A 22063-nucleotide genomic window follows, 5' to 3' on the forward strand; every position below is an offset into this window, starting at 1 on the left:
CTGCTCCCCAGACCAGTGAAGACAGCCTGCACACTGGAGCTTTTGTGGCCGTTCCCCACAGCCACACATCACACCCAGTGGCACGCGGAGGAGCAGAGGCCTGGCCCTCCAGTACAAAGGCCTAAGCAAGCAGCACAGAGAAACCAGGAAAGGACCAGCACAGCAGCCAGAGCCCCCGGCAGGCCCGGCAGACACGGGCAGGACTGAGCCCAATGTGGTTAGCGGCACTGCTGGGGTGCTGAGCAGGCTCTTGGCTGGCTGTGGCTCTGCACAAGGGATGGAAGGGAAGATGCCCTCGCCTCAGCTGCAACAAAGCCTGGCTTGGGGTCTAGCACAGCCCTGGGGACACGGCTGGCAGCTCTCTCAGCAGCCATGCAGACAGCTGTTCTTCTGGCCTGCTAGGAGCAGGCGGAACGGGTAGGCTCTCCCGCTGATGCCCACCACTCTCACCAATTCTGTCTCTGGACAGCAGCTACTCACTGGCAGAAGGGATTGGAACCAAGCACCGAACAGGGTCTGTCCATGCTGGCAAACACCACTGCTTCAGCGCAGAAACCCCAGCTGGATGCAGGACTTGGACAAGATCTCCTACCAGTCCTATCCTGGGAGGGGCTGCTGAGAAGCAGCAACTAAAGGGTTACCGCTGCGCAGCACCCGGTACCCCAGGCACTGCTCAGATAAAAGTGAAGTGCACCCTCCACACCCCCATGCAACCTGCGGAGAGCCTTGAAGCAGGGTTTCTGTACTCTGCTGGCGTGGGCTTTACTTCAAGAGTTTGTTTGAGCCTCTCTGCAGGAGGTCCCTGAAAAGAGATGAAAGGGACTGGTGGCTTGTTAGAGAAAGGCCCGCAAAGCCCTTAACCCTTCTGCTCTCAGTATAAATTCAGAACTGCCTGCTCTCCCTGTCTGGGGGGGTGTCTGCATGTAAAAGTCCCTCCTGACAGCCTGCAGCTCAGAACAGCAGCACAGCAAGAAAAGAGGAGATGGTTCCTTCGTAGGGGAGGCCCCAGAATGCAAAGGAGCCTTCAGTTCTCAGCGCTGTCAATAATCCCCTTCCCCTCTGCCCAACTGCACTACTTACCCTCTGAGTCACTGCCTTCTTCCAATTCTTCCTCATCCTCCTCAATTTCATACTTTCCTTCTTCTTCATCGTCATCCTCGCCATAGTCACTGCTGCTTGCTTCTGAGCTGTCGTCTGATGCTTGCTTGGCTTTGGCTTTACCTGCAAGTATTTTTATCATGTAAATGGCAACATAAAGAGCAGCACCCAAACATCCCCACAGGAAGTATACACAGAGGGGGAAGTTCCATCGTCCCAACAGTCATCCTCAGGAGCACAGTCACACACACACTACAGGGGAAATTTACTGTATTTCTCCAAAAGCCGTGTCCCCTTGCACTGCAGGCCCAGAGGAGGATGCATTTCACTTCAGAGGCACCTGCCAGAGGGCAGGAAGGCCAGGATGCAGACAGTCAGATCACCTCGAAGCCCGTAGCAGGGTTTTACTGCTAAAGCCCAGGATTTGCTGCTACCTGGTATTTATGGAGCAGCACTGGCGCAGCACCCAGGTGTCCATGGTGAAAACACCAGTCTGCCCTGCTCACAGAGCCATGAGAGCTAGGAGAGGAAGATGGACAAAAGAGCACAATAAGAAGGAATGGGCCTCCTGAACATGGGAAAGGAGAAGGAATAAGTCACAAAGCTGAGGCCAGAGAAGGGGTGGTTCCACTGAGAAACAGTGCCTGTGTATAGCCACCTCCACCCTCCATGGCTCCATCTAACTGAAAACAAGGACAGGCTCTCTGGTTCAGGGCATCCTTGTAAACCTCTCTTGGCTTTATTCCCTCTCTAAGCCACACCAGACAGGTCTAGGAACAGCCCTTGCTGCAAATCCCCTCTGCATATGGCTAACCAGGTCCAAGGGAGCTGGAGAGGAAGTATTAAGAGTCTCTGTGGGAAAATCATCTGCCTCTGAGCCTCTGGAACCGGGCTTCTTTTACTTGTTGAGTTTTCTTCAGCGGAAGAGTGCATCTCCCATTCTCCCTTCTCCAGACAGCATGAGTCACCAGACATTTGAAGGACAGAATACAAATTCTGTACAGAGGGAGCAGATGAACCAGCTGCTTCTTGCCCCCTTCCAGCCACCACCCCTGAGCTAAGCCCAGCTCAGTGCTGCAGGCTGCCTGCCTTTGCTTAAAAAGCTGCTGAAGAAGCTGTTTATTCACACACCGGGACCTCTGCTTGGAAACTGGCTCCACATCCTTCTCCCACTGCGATTCTTGGGCCCCACCAGGGCATCTATTTTTTGCCCCATCCTCCCTCCTCAGTACTGAACCTATGTTACTGAGCTGGAGACAGAGCCATTAATAAGCTGCGAGTGTCCCCGCTCCCCGTCATCACCCTGCTCGCTCGGCTTTCACCCATCTGTCAGCCCTGCCAGCACGCAGCCTCCGTGCAACGGCCCCCCGAGGGATCAGAAGCTACATCTCGTGGACGGAGCTCTCTCGGGCGCCCGCAGCCATGCGGAGAGCACCCGCTCCCCGGGAGATGGATTGCAGCACCGTTCACCAGCACATCACCCTGATGGGCACCTGAGCAGCTCGGGCAACAACCCAGAGGGGCACGCTCTCATCCATCACGCAGCACAAGCAAAAGCACCAATAGATCCAGCGACCAGCTCATTTAAGTGTGCAGAGAAACCAGCTGTGGGCAGAGGGCATTGAGCCCTCGGTCATTCCCACATGCTATGACACAGGCAGCAGGCCATCAAGAGGAATTTACTGACCTTCTCCAGCCTCCTGCTCCTCTCCCCTAAGCCTCTGCTTGCCCTTCCACCAATTTACAATTTATAAAACTCAAGCGTCCATCTCCTGAGGCAGAAGCACATCAGCAAGACTCCAGAAAACAATGCTAAGGGTGCTCCGGTTAACCAGTGCTTCTCCTCTCTTCCGCCCCACTCCACCTCTGGATCCTCAAGCTGACAGCCTATAGCAGGAATTTTATCTCTGAGAAGGGCCAGGATTATTCTGCTGGAAATGAAAATGTCTGACCTCTCCTTCTACACTCCCTGGCCCCCACCAGTCTGGCATTAAATTGACGTAATATGATTACGTGAGGAATAAATGCAGAAACCTGCTCAAGTTCATTAGAGGCACACCAACACCTAACGCGGACAGATCACTCATTACAGCCAGGCCCGCAGAGACGCCGCAGCCGCGCTCCCTTCTCGCCTTTAATTGCCTCATGACGAGGCAGTCCAGCACCTCTTCTGAAGTCATTAATAATTTCCAGGAGCAGCCGCCTTTCCTCCCAGAGATCTGTCAGCTGGCGAATGAGAGAAACACGCAAACTTCCCCACCCCCACCAGCAACACACAGATTGATCAAATCCACGCTCCTTCCTCCCCATCTCCTGGCTCCTTCTGCCCTCACCTGCTCAGGCATTCAAAAACTTGTTTCTCTCCCCTCTTCAGACCTTGCAGAGACCCAAGCACGGGAGTCTGTCCTGCCTGCCGAATGCTTTCTCCATTCCAGAGGGCAGCTTCTCTTGATCGGATGGAGCTGTTTGCTCTCACCATCCTTCCTGCCCTTGGGGAGGACGCTGGGGGTGTGCAACCCTGCTGAAATGAGCTGGCAGCTTTCAGCTCCACCTGCACAAGGTAGGGGGAATCTCCCCTCAGATCCACAAGATCAAAAAACAATTGCAAATTCATCACTCTCCTTCCTTTTCCTGTGCAGCCGTTATCTTCTGCGTGCATCAATACACGGCTTGCAATTTATTCCCTGGTGTGGCTGCACCACAGCCAGGTGCAGACCAACCAAAGCAACCAGAACCAGCCAGCAGGCACCACCCAGGACCCCTGCACTGGGACCCTGGACACGAGAACTCAAATCCCTACCTCAAACTCTACACCAGCTGGGTCAAGACATCTCTCCCTCAATTATTACCCCAGAATTTTTCATGTTGACTTACTGAGCAGGGCCCACTCCTCCCCAGCAGCCTGCCCTCTGAACGGGTTATCACTGCCTTTCCAGAGCTGCTGGGATTCTTCTGAGGCACTGCCTCACACAGCAGGGGAGACAACCCCAGATCTCCGCAAATCATTTTTAATGTCACACTGATCTCTCAGTACCCTTTTGGATCATGTGCTCACTTTTGCTCTCCTCCCATTCTTTGCCAGGTCACCTACAAAAATCCACTGACTTCACCCTTAAGCTATCAGACAAGAGTTTCCCAACCTTCTCTTCCTCCTGTGTCACAGATGCCCGTGAGGGAGACACTGCTCACTGGTTCTGTGATAAGTCTCAAGATTTATCCTCATGCCCTACAATGTGCACGACAGGCGAGGACTTGATCCCTAGATTAAATCTCTAAACAAGAAAACTCTGAATTCCTTCAAGTCGCCCTGCTATATGAATGACAATGCATTTAGAAAACCTGGGATATCCCAAACATCCCAAATTACAAAAAGACCATCCTCAAACTATGTGGTGAACTTCTCAGGCAGGTTCCACAATTTACTGTGGCCCTCTCGTGGTCACAGCCAGAGAGTGACACCACTCCATCTTCTCTAGAGGCTCTAGACTTTCTTGGCTTGTCAAGAAAATTGCAAAGTCAGTCACTATAAAATAAATAAATCAGAAGTGTACGCAAAGAGAGGATAACTGTTCTTCCATCAAAGATCCTTGTTCTGGTAGCCAGGCCCTGTGACAGCTATGGTTGGCAATGACACACACAGCAAAGATCCAGCATGCTGTCAGGCAGAAGAACATTCTTACTCCTCTTTTATAGGTGTGGGAAAAAACCATCATTTTCTACCCCTCCACTCACGGTGCAAATAGACAGCAAACACTTTTGTGTTCTCCAAGGTGAGACTCCAAGCCAGAACCTGCACAGGTTATAAGCACAGAAGGGGAACTCGCTCTTTGGGAGTTACCATAAGAACCACGGCTGCCACTTGGAAGCCTTTGAATGCAGGGTCTGTGTTCAGCCAAACACCCCCTGGCTCTTGGGCTATCATGTTGAGGTCAGTGTCTGTGACAAAATAAAGGTGCTAAGAGGAGGAGAGAGTATGGGTGGTGTACAGAAAAAGACTAATGCAGGACTAGGTTTTAAAATAAGCTGGACTGACAAAGTAGGAGAGGGAAAGATAAAAGCCTCCCAACCACCTTCTGTCTGTCACTTTAAAAAGCCTCCAAAAGGCATCATCTGCTCTTTCTCCCTAAGAGTACATCTTTTGAACATGGTCAGCATGCATCCCCCTTAGGGCAAGGCCCTGTTGACCCCCATCATACCAAATTCTGGACAAGGAGAAGGTATGCCCAGCCCCAGTCCCATACCTTTCACAGAGAATCCAACGTTCTCCTCATCAGAGTCACTGTCCAGGTCAAAGAGGTCCTTGAACTCCTTCTTATCTTCCTCCTTGTTTTCATCTTGCTTCTTACGCTTAATTTCTGGGAAGTTCAAGTCTTCAAGCTGGAAAAAACCAAAAATCAACAGTAGGAACAACCTTAATTTGTACTTTTAAACATAAAATGCTGAGCTTAAACACAGGAACTTGGCTTTGCCCAGTGTGCGTAAGCCACGCTGCCAGAAACAATTGGGTCTCCCTGCTGCCAACCAGAGGAGCAACAGAGAGATCTGTGAGTCAGACCCATGCAAAGCACCACTGCTCTATTGATCTTCACCTAATCAACTACTTTTGCTAATGGGCCCATCTACCACTGGTCCCTTAGCATGGATACAAATGCAAGAGATCCACGATGAGCTGGCGGTCCTGGATCTCTGGACTGAAAGCCACAATCACGCCAGACTGTGCTGGTCATCTCTGAAGCAGCAGTTTTCCAGTGACAGCTCTAGCAAAGGCACTGTCTTTTTGGCTGCAGATTTCAGCACAGTTAAATGGCAAGGTGCTGAAGATGCTTAAGGTCCACGTGCCAGTTTCCCTGGTTGCAAGCCCTCATGGAGATCAATGGGCCAAGAGCCTTGCTCTTGCAGACAGCCAATATCAATGCCATTAAGTACTTGCAATTGACACCACCTCACTGCTCTTTACACCTCTCCAGAGGGGGATTTGGGGGAGGATTTACTTGCAAGGGCTCAGGCCAGCAGGGCAAAGATAATCAGAATGCAAATTACATCCCAAGTGCTCTCTGAACATCAGCTGCCCGCTGCCCGTGCCTGGCTGCGCCCCTCCTGGGAAGCACTCATGCATTAGCACACATTAGCTTGCTTGGAAACATTCGCCCTGCGAGTAATAACTCATTTGCTCTCTCCCACCTGTCAGACCACCCCTCACCACACTCCTCTCTGACTACATCCACTTCAACCCTCCCAGGAGCTTCCCCCAGCAGCAAAGCACAGTCTCTACAGAAAGGCAGCTCTCAGCAGAAAGAGAGAAAGAATGAAAGAATGGGATGGGGGAGAGATGAGAGACACTGAGACATGCATTTGCTCCTGCAGCCAGTTCCAGCGATTTCTCTCAGCCTGTTTCATGGTTATGGTCCCCAGCTGGCCAATACTGATTCTGGAAGGTGAGCACTTACAAGCAATAACCTGCAGCACCAGGATGGGAAGTCAGAAGCTGGCCAGAGAAGTGGAGAGAGGAGCAAATCACCAATCACCATTTTTAGGGTCCTGATTTTAAATCATCTTCCCACCTTCTTTTTTTCACTATGAGATGCGTCTCCTTCCACCAGCCCTGCAGAGACCTGCTGGGCTGTATCTGTGCTGGGAAAATGCACAGAGAAAGCAGCACATGCCTGGCTTTCCAAACAACCAGAGAACAGACTTGGGAAGCGGAACACAGCAGGAGCAGCAATCCAGAGGCACTGCCAAACGGCTGCCCTCAGCTGACCTAATGACACACTGGGGCCATCCTCTCTCCAGGAAGCTCCGTTGTGGGGCAGGGGAGCTGCTACAGGGAAAAGGCTTCCCTTAGCCCCTCCCAATTCCAGTGGACAAGACAGGTTCATGCGTCACTGCTCTCATCTGTTCAGAAAAATGTCTCCAGTATCTTGTGCAGGGCATGTACAGCAGGGAGCACAGGCTGTTAGTTGGGACTTCTTTGTATTTTCATGCTTCCTAGGAAAAGTCCCCATTTCCAAAGGCAGCCTACAGGTTTGGGTGACATTAGTAATGGCTGAACTCAACCTGAGCATGTTAAAAAGGGCCTGGTATTGAATGATGCTGAGTGGTGCCACCTCCAGCTTTCTGAGACTCCACAGGAGCGCCTTCAAGATGGGGACCCCAGAATAAAGACACCAGAAAGCCCCACTAGCCACAGAGTGATCACAAAGCAAAGGAATGAGACTGGTACTGAGCCACAGCTCACAGATACGGCCTGCGTTCATCACAGAGGAGCAGTAATTAGGTAATTTGGGGGCCAGTCTTTTAATCCCCAGCTAAAGGGTTACTAGCTACTGCGTCTCACAAAGCAGATTAGTCTACATCCCATTAAAAACCATTGGGAAAAGCAAATGGGATGGGCAGAGAGGGTCAGGGCTGTTATATAAGGCAAGCTGCAGCTCACAGCAGCTGAGAGCTGGGCTGATTTTTTTTCTGTTATTATTTTTTTCCCCCCAATGGCTGCTAATGGGACATGGATTTTCCCAGCCCTAATGGGCCTCATGGTGTTCACTCTCCTGCTGGGGCTCACAATGCTGCATCATTAAGCTCGCGGTCCCCACTGAGAGAGACAACAGCCCCATTCACCAAGCAAAGATGTCAGGCAGCCACAGGCCTTTCCAAAAGCTAGCTCCAAAATCTGCTTCTCTCTACAGTTCATCTGTTCAGCCCACTTTCTGCAAGAGAAAAAAAAAAGTCCCTGCCACTGCCCCTCAGCCTTCCCCTGGTTTCAGAGTCACCTTTTGAGCCGTGCTATGGGAAAGCCACCACCCTTAAGGGGAGCCCTCCACCTCAGCTGGTCCAGGCCACCCCAAGGAGCTCCAGCTCCCCTTGAGATGGGGGCTTGTCCACACTGAGGGCTGATCTCTCCCCTTGTAATAACTGCTTCAGCACCAGGAAAGTGTCAGCTCACAACAGCAGGGCCAGTTTTGGGCAAGACATTAGCCCCACTCACAGACATCACTTCTTGCTGTTTCTTAGCTCCCCCCCCACACCAAATTCCTTTCTGCAAAGGCCGCATTCTCCTGACAGGTTTGCACAGAAAACGAGCGTGCTTTTTGTTCCCTCTGCATGGCTGCTCCAGGGAATTTCAGCCTCCTGTCCTTATCTCAGGCTGGTACACAATACTGAGCATTTCTAGGATCTCCCAGGTCTTCTACGAGGCTCAGCGCCAATCATCCTCACGTCCCATCGATTATTTTAATTGTTCCCCACCATACGCTGGAGACACCAATTATATCTATTTCCTGCTCCCTGGCCAAGAGCCTAGCTCAGCCACTTTCATTGCATTAGCATCGAGACAGCTTTCCTTTAGACTCCTAATGTAAGCGAGCTCCAACCCCCACTTTCGGCATCCCGGAGCACAGTGCCACGAGGAGCGGCCAAGGAGCCTTCCCTTGGGGAGGAGATGTGGGAAACGGCAGCCTGAGCACTTCTGTCCAGACAGCAAGTCCCACCTCACAACCAGCCACCCCCACGTGGGTGAAATAAGAAAATGCAAAACAAAACTCATCTCTGATATTCTCTTTGCTAGGAAGTGAGGCATCTTCCCCTCGCCAGGCTACAGGCAGGGAACACAGATGTTGCTCCTAGAGATCCCAGCAAGATAAATCCACAGGGAGCTGAAGACACCAGCTAAGCTGCCATCCAGCCACACGCGTGCTCTTTCCAACAATTCCCAGCCTACACACTCACAGCTCAAGCCAATGTCAGCTCACACCAGCTGGTTTTGGTCAGCCACCATCCTGCTGCCAGGACAGGGCTCTCTTGTCTTCCCACATCCAGTAAGATGGGAGTTTCATTCTTACTCTTTCTTTGCCGCTGATTTCCAGTTGTATCTCCTTCTCTCTTAGCTTCTTCCACTGAGCGTAATACTTGGTCAGCGGTGTCCCCTCCTCTTTGACCTGCTTCTCCCACTGCTCCTGTGGAGAGAGGGGGTGCAAATTTAAGAAAGGTTTTCAAAGCATTTTTCCAACACAACCTTGGTAAATGCAGGGGGTCAAGAGCAGAGGGTAAGACCCTTTCCCAAAAATGCCTTTTCCCAGCTTCTGGGCAGGAAATTGGCAACCGTGTCTAAGAATGCACGCAGGACTGAGTGCAAATCCAGGCACAGCCATTGAAGCAACTACTGAGTCAGGAGTGGTGTGACTGACGGCTCTCCTTAGGCAAAGCAATGCCTGGGCACTGCAGGGAGAACAAGAAAGCCAGAAGATGAAATGGACAGCTTGGCCAAGGCAACAGTTTACTCATGCAATGTCAAAGCACTGGATACCAACGGCACATGTGTGCAGTCCTGGTGGAGACACAGCTGAAGGCCACCATAAGATCCTCATAAGGGAGCATCTATACGGTGGCGCATAAGATACTTTAGCTTATGGAAGATCACCAAATTTTCTCAGCATGGTGGCCTGGAATGTGGGTTCCTAGATTCCTATGACTCCCTTCTAGAAGAGGCCTGATTCTCAGAATTGCTGAGAACTCGCAATAGGCTCTCCTAAAATCAGCTCAATGCCTTCTGGGATCCACTATTACTATCTCTAGATCTAGTGAGAAGACACTGACATAGAAGTCAAGTCAGATTACGCAGCCCATTGTAATGAAAAAGAAATTACTTCAACTGAAACCTGAAGGTAGGAATCAAAGGGACAGATCAGAAGATCTATCAGGACAAGATTTGTCCCCTGCTCCTTCAGTGGAGGCATTTGATCACCTACTCAGTTCTTGCTTTTTAATTCAGAAAAACCTCATTCAAGCATTTACAAGACCTAAGGACCAAAGATGTCTGATTGCCTCTTCCCCCTGTTCTACAGCCAAATGCTTATTTTTGAAACAAACATTCCCCTGCAGGGTCTTGGACTCATCCCAACCTTGAGAGAGCAGAGCATGAAGAAGTGCTGTGCCTGTTTCCGCTGTCCAAGCGGGGAGAATAAGGAGGTGCAAACACCGTAAATGGTGGGAAGCAAATTAGATGGTTAAAAATTCTTTTACGCTTCAATCACTTGGCATGCTAGTGCTGAAAGGGGGGTGGTAGTATGTCATACTCAAATACATTCTTCTTAACCTGCCAACATCCCTTTAACTTAAAACCCACACAGCACTGTACCTGTTAACCAGATTACCAGAGGCTTTGCATTACCCCACAGTAAAAAGTCAATCTAATGGAAGCAGAAAGACATGACATACAAGAAGGAATTGAAACAGGCAGAGGAGGAAGGGAATGAGCAACAGAAACAAAGGTTAGCATAGACACACTCAAAGGTCAACACAGCTCCAACAAGAGTATCCTGAACCAGGGCTGAGAACAAATCCAGAGCTCTGTACGGGCAGCTGTGCGTACACAATGCTGCTGTTTGAGGGTGGGAACAAGAGGCCAGACTATCTTCATTGCAAAAAACACAGCAACAGCTCAAATATTCTTCAGCGGATCCCAAATCAACTGCTTCTGGGGAGCTGAGCCTCAAAACTAGAGAGCCATGGTGTGCTGGCTGAAGGTGTGAGACAAGGTGTGGGGAAAAGTTTGTTTGAAGAGCAGCACATGAACGAGAAGACAGAAAGAGCAGGTCTCTGCAACAGATAGCAGCGCCGAGCTCCCAGCTCACACAAACAAGTACTCAGTGTACACTCTAAAGTGAAATACATCAGTCTACGCCAGCTCCTAATTGGCCCATCACTGGGAAGGAATGGGAGACGATCTCTGGTCTCTGCAGCTGGCACCGGGAGTTGAACTTCGGCAATTAAATGGCAACCAGCTTGTGTCACCTGCACTCTAATGGCGCAGAATCTATTTATGCATCCATCCTCCAGCAGGCGCTATCAATACTGCAGCAAGCCAAACAGACCCTTTCTGGTAATCGCGGGTCCCAGACTCACAATCCCCACGGGACTGTTTGCAACACGGCTCCAGGTCTGCACGGCTGGAGCCTGCGTCTGCTCTCCGGTCTCCTCCCCGGCAGGCTGGCTGAGAGCACAGCTGATGTTCCGCCGACTCCAGCAGCTCTCGCTAGCGGCGACGCCAGCCAGCAGACAGCACGGCTTTACTGTCGATCTGACCCACCGCTGTGGCAAGAGGAGTAATTCCCGAGGAGTACAAAGTCACCCCATTTATAGATCAGGCTCATATCAGGCTGCCAGCTGTCATCAGGAAATTTGTTGACGCTGCCTGGTATGGACAGCTTCTGAGAAAGACTCCTCTTACAGAGGGCAAAACTGTGTTTGTTCTGTCTGATACAGCTCTTTGTGTTTTAAAGTGTGCTGGAATACAAAGATAAAAAAAGACCACTAAAACACTCCCATCTTTCTAGTTAGAACACCTCAACAGGAATTTTGAGAGAGTGGATGCCATCACACGCACTTTAACCATTTGCAATCCTCCTTCTATTACTGCTTCTGCATCACTGTGCTGTCGGGAACACCCAGCATGGATCAAGCCCCCAGTGCTAGTACCTGTACAAATGGAACAAAGATTACCCACCCTCCAGAAAAACCTCTCATCTGAAATGTGAGATGGGGATGAATGCAGAAGATCTGGAAATCCCACGGAAATGAGGCAATGCTTTCCATCAGCTCATTCCCCCACCTCACACTGCATTAAACAGCCCGCTGGGCTGCACTGTTCTTAAACAAAGGTTCCCCAGGTCAGCACAAAGGTCTGCCTGGGAGCCACAGAACTCCCAGTAACGCAGCCCAGCACACGCTATGGGTCCTGGTGCACTCTCTTCCTTCTCTGCATTCTCCTCTGCCAGTCCAGGACCCACACTAGTGCAGACAAACCTAAAATGAGAGCTGCACGTTATCCATCTGGATTCAACTTCACCTGCAGACTCCACTTTTTTCGGCTCCCCTCACAAAGACCTTAGTTAGTACAGCAACCTATGAGCTTTGTGCTCTCAAAAAACCACTGACTCTCAAATATTAACCTGCTTCTTACAAAAAAAAAAAAGTAAAGTTCTCAGTCTTAAAACAATGTGGAAGAAGTCAGGCTGAACACATCTGCTGTGCCCATCCCACCAACTACAGTTCCTGGGATGCAAGGAGGGATCCTTCTAAGGTCCCTCCACGTTAAGTTAAACATTGCACCACCATGCTCCCCCCGCAGCACTAAATTCAATCCCCAGGCCATTTCTTCTTTAAAATTAAATATAGACCCTTGGGTAAAATCCAGCTTTCTGAAGCACACCCACTACTCAGGAGTGCAAATCCAATCACATTCACCACCTTTATTTCCCTCATTTAAACCTATTTCTCTGTAATCCCCCTGTGAAAGCCACACTTCAGCATGCTGCATGGACGAATTAGCTCAGAATTTGGGCTCCCAAGAGTGGAGCAGGCACAAATGCATGGATGTGAATACCAGAGAGCATTTGCTTTCAATTGCTCTTGCTGGCAAGGGGGATATGCAAATACCTCCCCTCACCCCTCTCCTTCCCTTTTCTGGAAACATTTACTCACAAGAAGTGCAATGTCCCACGTATCTGGGAGACAGCCTGGGAAACTCAACCCAGGCTTCGAGGGATGCTCCAAACAGATCTGGGAAGTCCAGTCTCTGCGGGAGCTTCGGCCCTTCTTGGCAATCTACACCATCTGCCTGCAAAGGAGCAGGGGGAAAGCACAGGGCCACCGGGGAACAAAACCTGCCCTCCGGGCAACAAAGGATCAGCTGCTACGGCTCTTCCACCCCACCAAAGCACTGTGTGGGCTGCTTTTTGTCTGCTCCCAGGAGCACTGATTCACCACCAAGCAAAGGGAGAGAAAGGCTCCCTTGTCCCATAGGACACCACAGTGCAAAAATAGGGATTGCACAGGCAATGCAGGCATCCTTCCCGAGCAGCACTTTACGCTGTGCTCTATCCCCTTAAATGGCAGAACAGCGTCTCCAACCAGGCTCGGCAGGCTGCTGCCTGCTCCCCTTAACCAACCGCCCTTACTCAAGGCAGGCTGCCTGTCGCTGCCCCTCCAGAGCCAACCCTGCCCCTTACTGCTGCTCAGCCACCCAGATGTCCATGGGAAAGCAGGTGCACCAATGTCAACTAGGAGACACCCAGGCAGCGAGATGTTAAAATAATCATTTAGCTCTTACCCAAGGGACCACAGCCAGAACTGCTGGGAAAAGCAGACAGTGGCAGAGTTGTTGGAAACCCTGTTTTATTTAGCCAACGACCTTCCCCAGCCCATCTGTTTCATGGAGAGCCCTAGAGGCTGAAAACTCTGCCTCCGCAGAGTGGGTGGGTGGTCACAGCATTGCCCGCAAAAAATACAAACCAACAAAAGCCTAACCACTTCACTCCAGACGGGAAGCAGAATTCCTTTAGCAAAACAGTCCAAGCCAGAATGGCATTTACAGAACCAAACACTACTCAGTCACTTCAAACTCAGATCCATCAACCCCTTAATCCCAGAATAGCACTGCTGTGTGCTGGCATTGATATGTCAGGATTTCAAAGGCTAATTTTCCTGCAGCACCCACCCCTTAGTGTCTGAAGACAAATTAGTCTGCACTGCAACTTCTGCTCCATGCCCAGCTCCATGCCAACAGGTAGAGCTTTCAGTGATGTAGAAATCCAGAGTTTCCAATAATACCATGTGGCCACTTCTCTGACCTCAATTACCTCGCAGATGTTTTCACCTCTCTCCTGTCAGGCAAGGAAGAGTCAGACCCACTACTTCCTCTCACGGAGGCGTACACACACACAGTTCACTGGCTATCAGGCTTGCGAAGGGTGCTGTGCCAGATAAGAAGCAAAGATAAAATATCAAACCCAAACGACACACTAACAAAGCTTCATTAACAAGGCTTCCTTCCCTTTGGCTTCATTTACATAGGACCTAGATTTAAGATACCTCAGAGTTTAGGTCAGGTCAACAGGTCCCCAAAAAGGACGGAGCAATGCAAAAGAAAAAAGCTTCAAGCAAGGACACTGAAAGGAATGTCCTGACAATACGCTACACCATCCTTCAGAGGAACCAGCTCAGAACAGGCAGGCTCCTGGAGCTGGAGAAACAAGGAGAGAGGCAGCATCTCCCAGCCTGTTAGCCAGACGGCCATAAAATACTGTTTTCTAGCTGTGCTACAGTTCATTTCCTAAGGTAAGAGGGCGGTCTCCATCATCACCTTAGTCACTCCTCTTCATCTAATCACTAAGGTAGAATCCTGAGGTTTAACTCAACTGCTCCACAAGCTCTATGAGCCACCCAGAGCCACTGCAACTCTTCCAGGTGTCAAATGTGCTCAGCATTTTCTCAGCAAGCTTGACATTCAAGCTGCATACAGAAGAATATACCAGCATCTCCCTTGAGAAGCAGCTGCAGTGCCCAGGATGCCTGATCACTGTTCTTAAGGCTCATAACCTTCCTAATTCTATAGCTCTGCCTCCACAAGGGCCCAGAGGAATGGGGAAAGGTTTGCCTCAGGATCCTTAACTGCCACATATCACTCTGCCAATGGCTTGGTTCTACACTGCTGGAGACGGGTCTCTACAGAGTGGGAGGAAAAAACACACTTACAGAGGCGGCATAATCCCATCACTTTAGGCATGAACTGGCAGATATGCATCAGGAATGGGATGATGAAAACAAAGAAACTTCTTGGCAAAGGAGATGCCCCAGCAAAGCAAGGCGCTTCCCTGCATATGTGCGTGTTATAAATAATAGAAGGGTATAATTTATGGACTGTGTTTTCCATGAGGCTCTTAGCTGCAGAGTCTTGCCAGCTACAGCACCAGAGCCCTGCGGAGTTGAGTTGTTTGTGAACATCTGCCCCACCCCACACACTCCCGTTTCCATGATCTCGTTGTCCCTCCTCCCTCTGCCACCCGCTCAACCCCAGCAGCCAGAGTCTGACTGTCTTTCCAGGAAGCCCAAATTGAAGCAGCAGACTCACCACAGACTCCCTGCTGGCCACACCGAAGGTAGCTTTCTGACGCCTGCTGGCGATGTAGGCAGAATTTTCCTGCAGTTTCTCCAGGAGCTGCCGGATAGGCTTGCAGTAGTTGGCAATCTTGCATTCCTTCAAGAAAGATTTTAGCTGGGAGGAGGAAAAGGAGAGGAAGAATGAAAGCAATGTAATAGTTTCCATAAACAGATCCCATCAGCAAAAACACCATTTCCCACCCCTGATGACAGATAGCACAGGGCGCCTTCTGCCTTCAATTCATCCCATACTCCAGTGTATCACCCCTATCAGCCCTGGAGGTCCTGCCACCCTGGGCTGAGAGGATGCAAAGAGTTGCAGTGATGGGCCAGATGCGCAATTCAGAGCAGAGGCCTTGCTCAAAAACAGCTTTTTGCACCCTTTAACACTACTTCTTCCTGAAAAAAAATCTGTCAGTGGAGTTTAAGCAGCCTGCAGGAAAAAAGTCCATGCTCTCTGGGGCCTCAGCTCCCAGCTGTCACTGTAGTTACAATATCACTGTCTCCTGCTCAGCCAAACAGGAAGAGGGACTGCGGACCAGATGCACAGAGAGCAGGAATAAGAGTGGATACCCATGGATGCTAGATGGCCAAAAGCACAGGGAAGCCAGGATTAGAATGGGCAAAGGCATCTGTGGGTTAAGACTGTAGAACACCAGTCGATACCGGAACGGGAAAACCAATACAAGAGGTTGTGGCGTGAGACTGATGGCTGGGATTGAAGGCAGAGTCTGAGAGATTTCAATTGGGATGGAAGGTCTGTGGACTGGGAGAAGGGCTGTCTTTGGCATGACTCGGTGGGAAAACTCGGTGCTGCTAAGCCTCAGAGCTGTGGGTCAGGACAGATGGCCATCTGCGGAGTCACACGGGGTGAAGTTTGCTTAATGTCTGACTGTACCAACCCAGCTCCAACTGGCACCACTGAGTTTTCAAGGGCACAACCCCATCACAAAAAAAATTACAAAATAACCCTCTCTGTGGACAACTTGTGCAGCATGTGCCCAGATAATTTTTTCTTCTAGACCCAAGGCCTTAAGAGCCAGTCTGCCACAAAACCACAAACCCTACTGCTGCCTGAAAGGGCAAGGACCATCCTGCTCACAGAGAATGTGCTCCTGCTCTCTCTCTGCGCCCAAAACACACTCCACCACTCCCAGACAATGAGACTTCATTGCAAACAGGGCACGTTTTTGTGTCGTTTTCTTTTTTTATCTCAGTAGCCTTGTCCTCAAGCAAACCTCTTTATTCCCCACCCAAGCAGAGTTCCCCTCGCAATACAAACCACCCTCCAACTCCACTGCACTGTTCTGACAGCTCCACACTAAAAGCTAAGGCAGCAGTGGATGCTTCTGATGACAGAAAGAGAGGTGGGGGTGTCCAGACTGACTCATGGCTTGAATTCCAGTTTACTACAGTCTGCTAACAGTTTTCACCAACCCCAAGAGAAGCCTCTGGAGTGCTGTCCAAATTCTGCAGGCCAAGCTCTTTGTGAGAGCCATATATATATACACATATACACACACGCTACACAGACACTTGCTTTAGAGAAAGAGATCCAATAAGGCAAAAGAAAATGGTTAAACCACAACAGAACCTTCATCTCAGCTGGGACCTACAGATCCTATCACGATCGAGATACCGGGTTGCTAGTCAGCAAATACAATACTGCCTTCTCTACTTACGGCTTCAAATGTTCTGCCTCAAAAGACAGAGCTGGGGGAAGGAGGAAGATGTCTCCCTCCTGTCAAGCCTACACGTTGGCTTGATCTTACATGCCAAGGGGGTAGGTATGAAATGTTAATCAAGAGGTGACAGTCACACTAGCCCCTCTCTGTCAGGACACTGCTCTCCTGATGGGTATATTTATTGCTGCAGGATCTGCTGGCTGCTACACCTGTGGAGAATGTCCCCCATTACGTAGCAGCAGGGGCTTCTCTTATCCCTTTATCTCCCACATACACCCACCCACCATCGTACATCCAACTCAGAAAAATGGGAGTTAAAATGAACCTTTCCGCCTTTCCACAAAGCAAACAGCCCATCACATAAGCACAAAGGAACCATCAGCAAAACTATTCTTACATTGGTACAGCCTGTCCTACCCTCACCCCTCCTTTCTAAAATATTTTTTTTTATAGGTGCTGCATATTTATCTTCACTGAGAGATGCATTTGTCGTTCAATTTATCTCACTTGATCCCCACAGCTGCAGCCCCAGATCCATTTCATCCGCTGCCACATACATTATCATTTTTCTTTCGTTGCAGAAGTGTCACCAGAAATCCTGCAGAATCTCAGGCTCTATCTGTGCAGTTGGGTGTTGTGTGTTCGCTCTCACAGCCGTATGCTTCATTTCTTCTTTTCCCCCTCCCCTCTCCTACCCCTGCAATCCCTCACAGTCCCATCACTATCTGACACAGATATTAACAAAACGTAATGAGATCTCAGTCCTGTGTTAAAAGGCAGGGAACAACGAAGAAGGCAAAAGATGATAGAGGAGAGAGAAAGGGACTCTGTGTATGCCTTTTTCCACTCTGCAACATACAACCACTATATCGTTCCAGAATAAAAGCAATCAGAACATATGTATGTGTGTGTGCATGTATGTCCTTAACATCTCCTATATGTTCCTAGCTAAGCAGCTCTGTAATTAGCGGGATTGATTCTGTTGAACTGCCAGCCTTAAACACCCATGGTTTATACCAGCAGAGACCACAGCAAAAACCCAGCTCCTCTTACTGTAAACGATGCAGAGAACTATAAATGATCTCAAGCACCTTGGTGTGCGTGTTCCAGGGAACCCAAATCAAGCCCAATCCCCCACTCACATAAAGCAGAGGGAATATTCAGCTCAGGACAGAGAGTGAGTAGCAGGAGGAGTGGCTGCTGGCAAGGCAACCTGGCACCTCCTGCCCTTCTGTCGAGCTGGAAGTCATGCCGAGGATCATGCCATCTCCTGTCTCCACCCAGCAGGACCCACCCCTTATCGATGCCTGCCCAGTTTTTCCCTTTAACCTCCCAGCTCTCCTCTGTGATGCCTGTCAGGGCTGGAGAGGAGGGAAGAGGAGGCAGTCTCTTCCAAGCACCCAGACACGCAGGCTCTGCCTTCTGAGCTCCTTACCAGCCTGCGGAGTGTGATGCCCGTCAGGGCTGGAGAGGAGGGAAGAGGCAGTCTCTTCCAAGCACCCAGACACGCAGGCTCTGCCTTCTGAGCTCCTTACCAGCCTGTGGAGGCAGTGACCGGGCATCCCAGTGTCTGGGCAGAACAGGAGCCTTTGAACCGGCTCTCCTTCCCTTTGATCTGCCCGAGTCTTTCCTGCCTTCCAGGCAAGGAGGTTTTAAAGTTCAGTTTGAAGGCAGTTCAGTGTAGCTTCTCCCAAAGCCGCTGACCAGAAGATGAGGAACGCAACCCCTGCCAGCTGGAACACAGCCCCTACGACACGGCACTGAGAGAAGCGTGAGCTCATCGGGGAGGAAGAATCAGGACAGATGGATTTCTACAGTTAACTGGAACCATTCCAGGAGAAAAGCCTCCCCCCCACACACACTTTCCCGAAGACTCTGAGATTTTGGGAAGCTAACCTCAGCACCCCAGCCCAGCAGACGCCACGAGGCTGTGGTTAGTGGCAGCCAAATAGGAATCTGATAGCATTAATGCTGGTCCCAGGGTGTGTTTGGAAGCCACAGGGTGCTCGGTGCCAGAGGGCCGTCAGCCGTTTTTCATTCCAGCTAGAACATCGGCTCCGACAGCTTCGATGCTCTCAACAGCTGCTGGCTGAGAGGAAAGGGCTTTGTTCGCTGCTGATAAGTGAGAAGCACGCAAAGCGAGAGCAAGCACAGGAGCTGCTCTCCTGGCACGGAGCGCGCCTGTCAGCTCACATTAGCCAAAGCAGCCCACTGCCAGCGAGGGGATGGCCTGTGCCAGGCTGCGGGGACCCAGCCAAGAGTCATGCGCCTGACAGATGCCAGCCTATTACACACAGCCGAAACGAGGAGATTTGCCTCCTGTAGGTCCCCACCGAGACATTGCTCCCACGTCAACCAGAGGCATCATAGCAACAAGGTACGCAGACACAGGGTCTCACGGCAGGCGCCAAAGCGAAACAGAAGTTCGTGTCCCCATGGAGGATACGACAGCAGCCCTCTGCCAAACTTGTATGACACCTGCCACTCATGAGTTAAAAATAGAGAGGACTAGGAAGGGAGGGAGGGAACAAGTTCCAACACGTTTGCACTGAGCAATCTTGCTGTTCAAAGCAGAGAGGTCACTGCTGGTTCCAGACTGAAGCCACCCAGCTAGCAAGGTATTAGGGAGGGATTATGCACAATACACCCAGCTGCACGGCACTATTAGGCAGTTTTATTGCGGACGAGGAAGTATGCAAACACAAAGTGGCTTAGAAGAACACCCTGCACTGTGGAATATCGGGGAGAGGCAAAGGAGACTACTTTGCAGCACTGCTGGTTAGGTGCAGCAAGGAGGAGGGATGGAGACAGGAACTGTACTGTTTGGCACGGAGGGACTTGGGGAGAAAGTGCCCCAGTAGATGGAGACACTGTGAAAGGAGGGAAGATTGCCATCTTGTGGAGAGCAAGTGAGGGAGGCCGTGAGGCAAGGAAAAGTACAGGCACTGCTCTGAGACAACACAGCAGTTCGGACAGCTCTGAATCACCAAGAACTCATGTGCATTCACTAGTCAAAAACACATCTCTACAGCAGCCACGCAGCCCTCTCTTCCACTTTGGCTCACAAAGACTGGCTAACTCCACAGCCACTCTAACCTACCTTCAGCCTCCTAATTAGATGCAATGCCTTTGTTCCTGCCCAAGAATTCCTCAAAACACAAAGAAAAACTGTAATTAAGAAAAGGTAAACAGCTCTCCCCTCACTGTACGATGACCATCTTGAGTTCACTGTTAGCTTAAATGACTTTATCCCACCCCACACACATTCATGCACAACCAAGAAGCATCTTACACCTTACCTGAATGACAGTGGGGAGAACCAACTCCGGGAACCCAATGCTGTAGGCTTGGCAATGGAGATACTCAAGCATCAGGTCATAGAGCTGTTCAATGAGTCCATCCTGAGCAGGGGAAGCAGAAATAGAGGTAGCAGTTAGGAACTAAACCCTGGAGCACCCGAATTGTAAAATGAGTCTCCAGGCTGACAGAACAGGAACACAAAGCACATTGCTAGGGCAACTGTTGTTTACAGAGAAGCTGTGCCCTGCTGGTCACTGGGGTTCCACTTACCCGGAATGCCTTCTCCTGCAGGTTGGCATTGGAGAGCTTCAAGATCACTGCAAAGTTTATAGGCTTAGCACTTATACGTCCTGGCTTCTTGTTGAAATCCACCTGCTGGAAAATCTACAACAGAAAAAAAACAAGCATAAAGATGATCACACTACAAAAAAATCCCAAATCCTGCCTGCCTGTTCCGATTACTGTCCCACATCTTTCTTAAATACCCTACAAGGGACGGCTAGGGAGCAAACACCAACCAACACCCCGCAAGGTTTCTATTCTAACACACTTCCCATTAGTGTCCTTTGTACCAGTTATACCTGTACAGCCTTCGAGTAAGTGCATATTGTTCTCCACAGACACATTTCATTTCATAGCAAGGTACCTGGAGAAAAACCGGCCCCTTGCCAGAGTCTGAGAGGAGACCACGCACCCTGCTCATCAAAATGGTGAGCACACACGAGCTCTAGGGTACAGCTGGATACCCCATAAACTAGTACAAAACATCAAAAGGCAGACCTGCACCTTCCCTTTTGTGTTTTTCCAGAGCTTGTTTAATGATAATGGCCGGGGAGAGGAGTAGTTCTGAAACAGAAGGTATGAAGCTTATATAGTAGAAAGAAGAAAATGGAGAGGAAGTTTACATGTTTGTGTGCCACTGGCTCTCCAGGGTGGCATCCCAAGTCTGGTTTTACTTACGAAGAGGCATTATTCCCTTAAAACTTAACAAACTGTAATCAAGACCAGGAACTACGAAAGCCTTTTCCCCACTCTGTCCTTTTTAGGAGTTTTCCAACTTCACTGGAGGAAGGGTAACATGAATCAATGAGAATTTCCATTCTTCATTCCCCAGAAAGGCTACATTTGGCACACAGGAAAGATATCTTCAGCTGAAATCAGCCAGAGCCAGAATCTTTGTCCCTAGTGCCCTGGGCAGACATTGGGCAGTAGGGTACACCATCCCAAGAAGCCTGTGCGCTGTGCTGCTCCTCCTCTGAAGCTGTGACACAGGAAGGAGTGAAAGGTTTCTAAAACGAGCAAGGCAGACCTCAGGAGAAAGATGGTGTAACAGAACGGGGATAACAAGTGGCAATCAAGGGAGGTGCTCACTAGCAATGGAATCTCATTTAAAAAAAAAAATAGCCATCAAATGGTAATCATTTGCATATCCAATGACAACCACTGAGCAGGGCTGATGAGGAGCATATCCTGCCCATCCCTATTTTTGAGCACCTCAGAAGTAACCTATAGTTCCTCCCTCTGTCCCCAATGCTCGAAGCAGGAAATAATTTCTATTCTCTTTATGCAGCAACAACACATTCACCATCAGACTCCAACCAGCCTGGCAACATGGGGAGGCAGCACACCGACTGCTGGAGGGTGAGGAGGAAAGGGAGGGTGTTCAGGTCACATGGATGCCCCCAAGCCAGAAAAGCATGGAGCCGACTATTGATTTTTTTTACATTTTATTTGTCAATCCAGGTTATTTGGAAGGGAGGGACAAGCCTGGTGGCTTGTGAAAACAAAGAGCCCTAGCCTAGGGAATCAATGCTATAAATCTCGTTATGCACGGTTATTTCTTTGGCCAAAACAGTAGTATTGATCCCGGAGGTCAGACACATTAAAGCAAAAGGCATCAGGCTCCGTGGGATCCTAACATGCCACTAGGCAAGCGGGGGACATGCAACCAGAGGTTTTGAGACTCGCCCAAGAGGTGCTAGGGCACAAGGCAGGAAGTGTGGGAAGGGGGGAAAATGTGGTTTCCATCTCTGGAAGAATATACAGAA

General features: G+C 50.0%; 1 protein-coding gene across 1 annotated transcript in view; it reads right to left on the reverse strand.

The window, feature by feature from the left end:
- NOC2L (nucleolar complex associated 2 homolog (S. cerevisiae)) overlaps nucleotides 1-22063 on the reverse strand; it is a gene marked incomplete at its 5' end in the record, with an annotated part of 34132 nt that overhangs the window by 1284 nt on the left and 10785 nt on the right. The window contains 6 exons of the mRNA XM_010073269.1: nucleotides 1081-1221; nucleotides 5340-5475; nucleotides 8934-9047; nucleotides 15002-15145; nucleotides 20015-20116; nucleotides 20286-20399. Coding sequence (XP_010071571.1) covers nucleotides 1081-1221; nucleotides 5340-5475; nucleotides 8934-9047; nucleotides 15002-15145; nucleotides 20015-20116; nucleotides 20286-20399 — 751 coding nt within the window. The remainder of the gene's footprint in view (nucleotides 1-1080; nucleotides 1222-5339; nucleotides 5476-8933; nucleotides 9048-15001; nucleotides 15146-20014; nucleotides 20117-20285; nucleotides 20400-22063) is intronic.

Source organism: Pterocles gutturalis, unplaced genomic scaffold (genome assembly GCF_000699245.1).
Source record: "Pterocles gutturalis isolate BGI_N339 unplaced genomic scaffold, ASM69924v1 scaffold9932, whole genome shotgun sequence".
Classification (NCBI taxonomy): Eukaryota; Metazoa; Chordata; class Aves; order Pterocliformes; family Pteroclidae; genus Pterocles; species Pterocles gutturalis.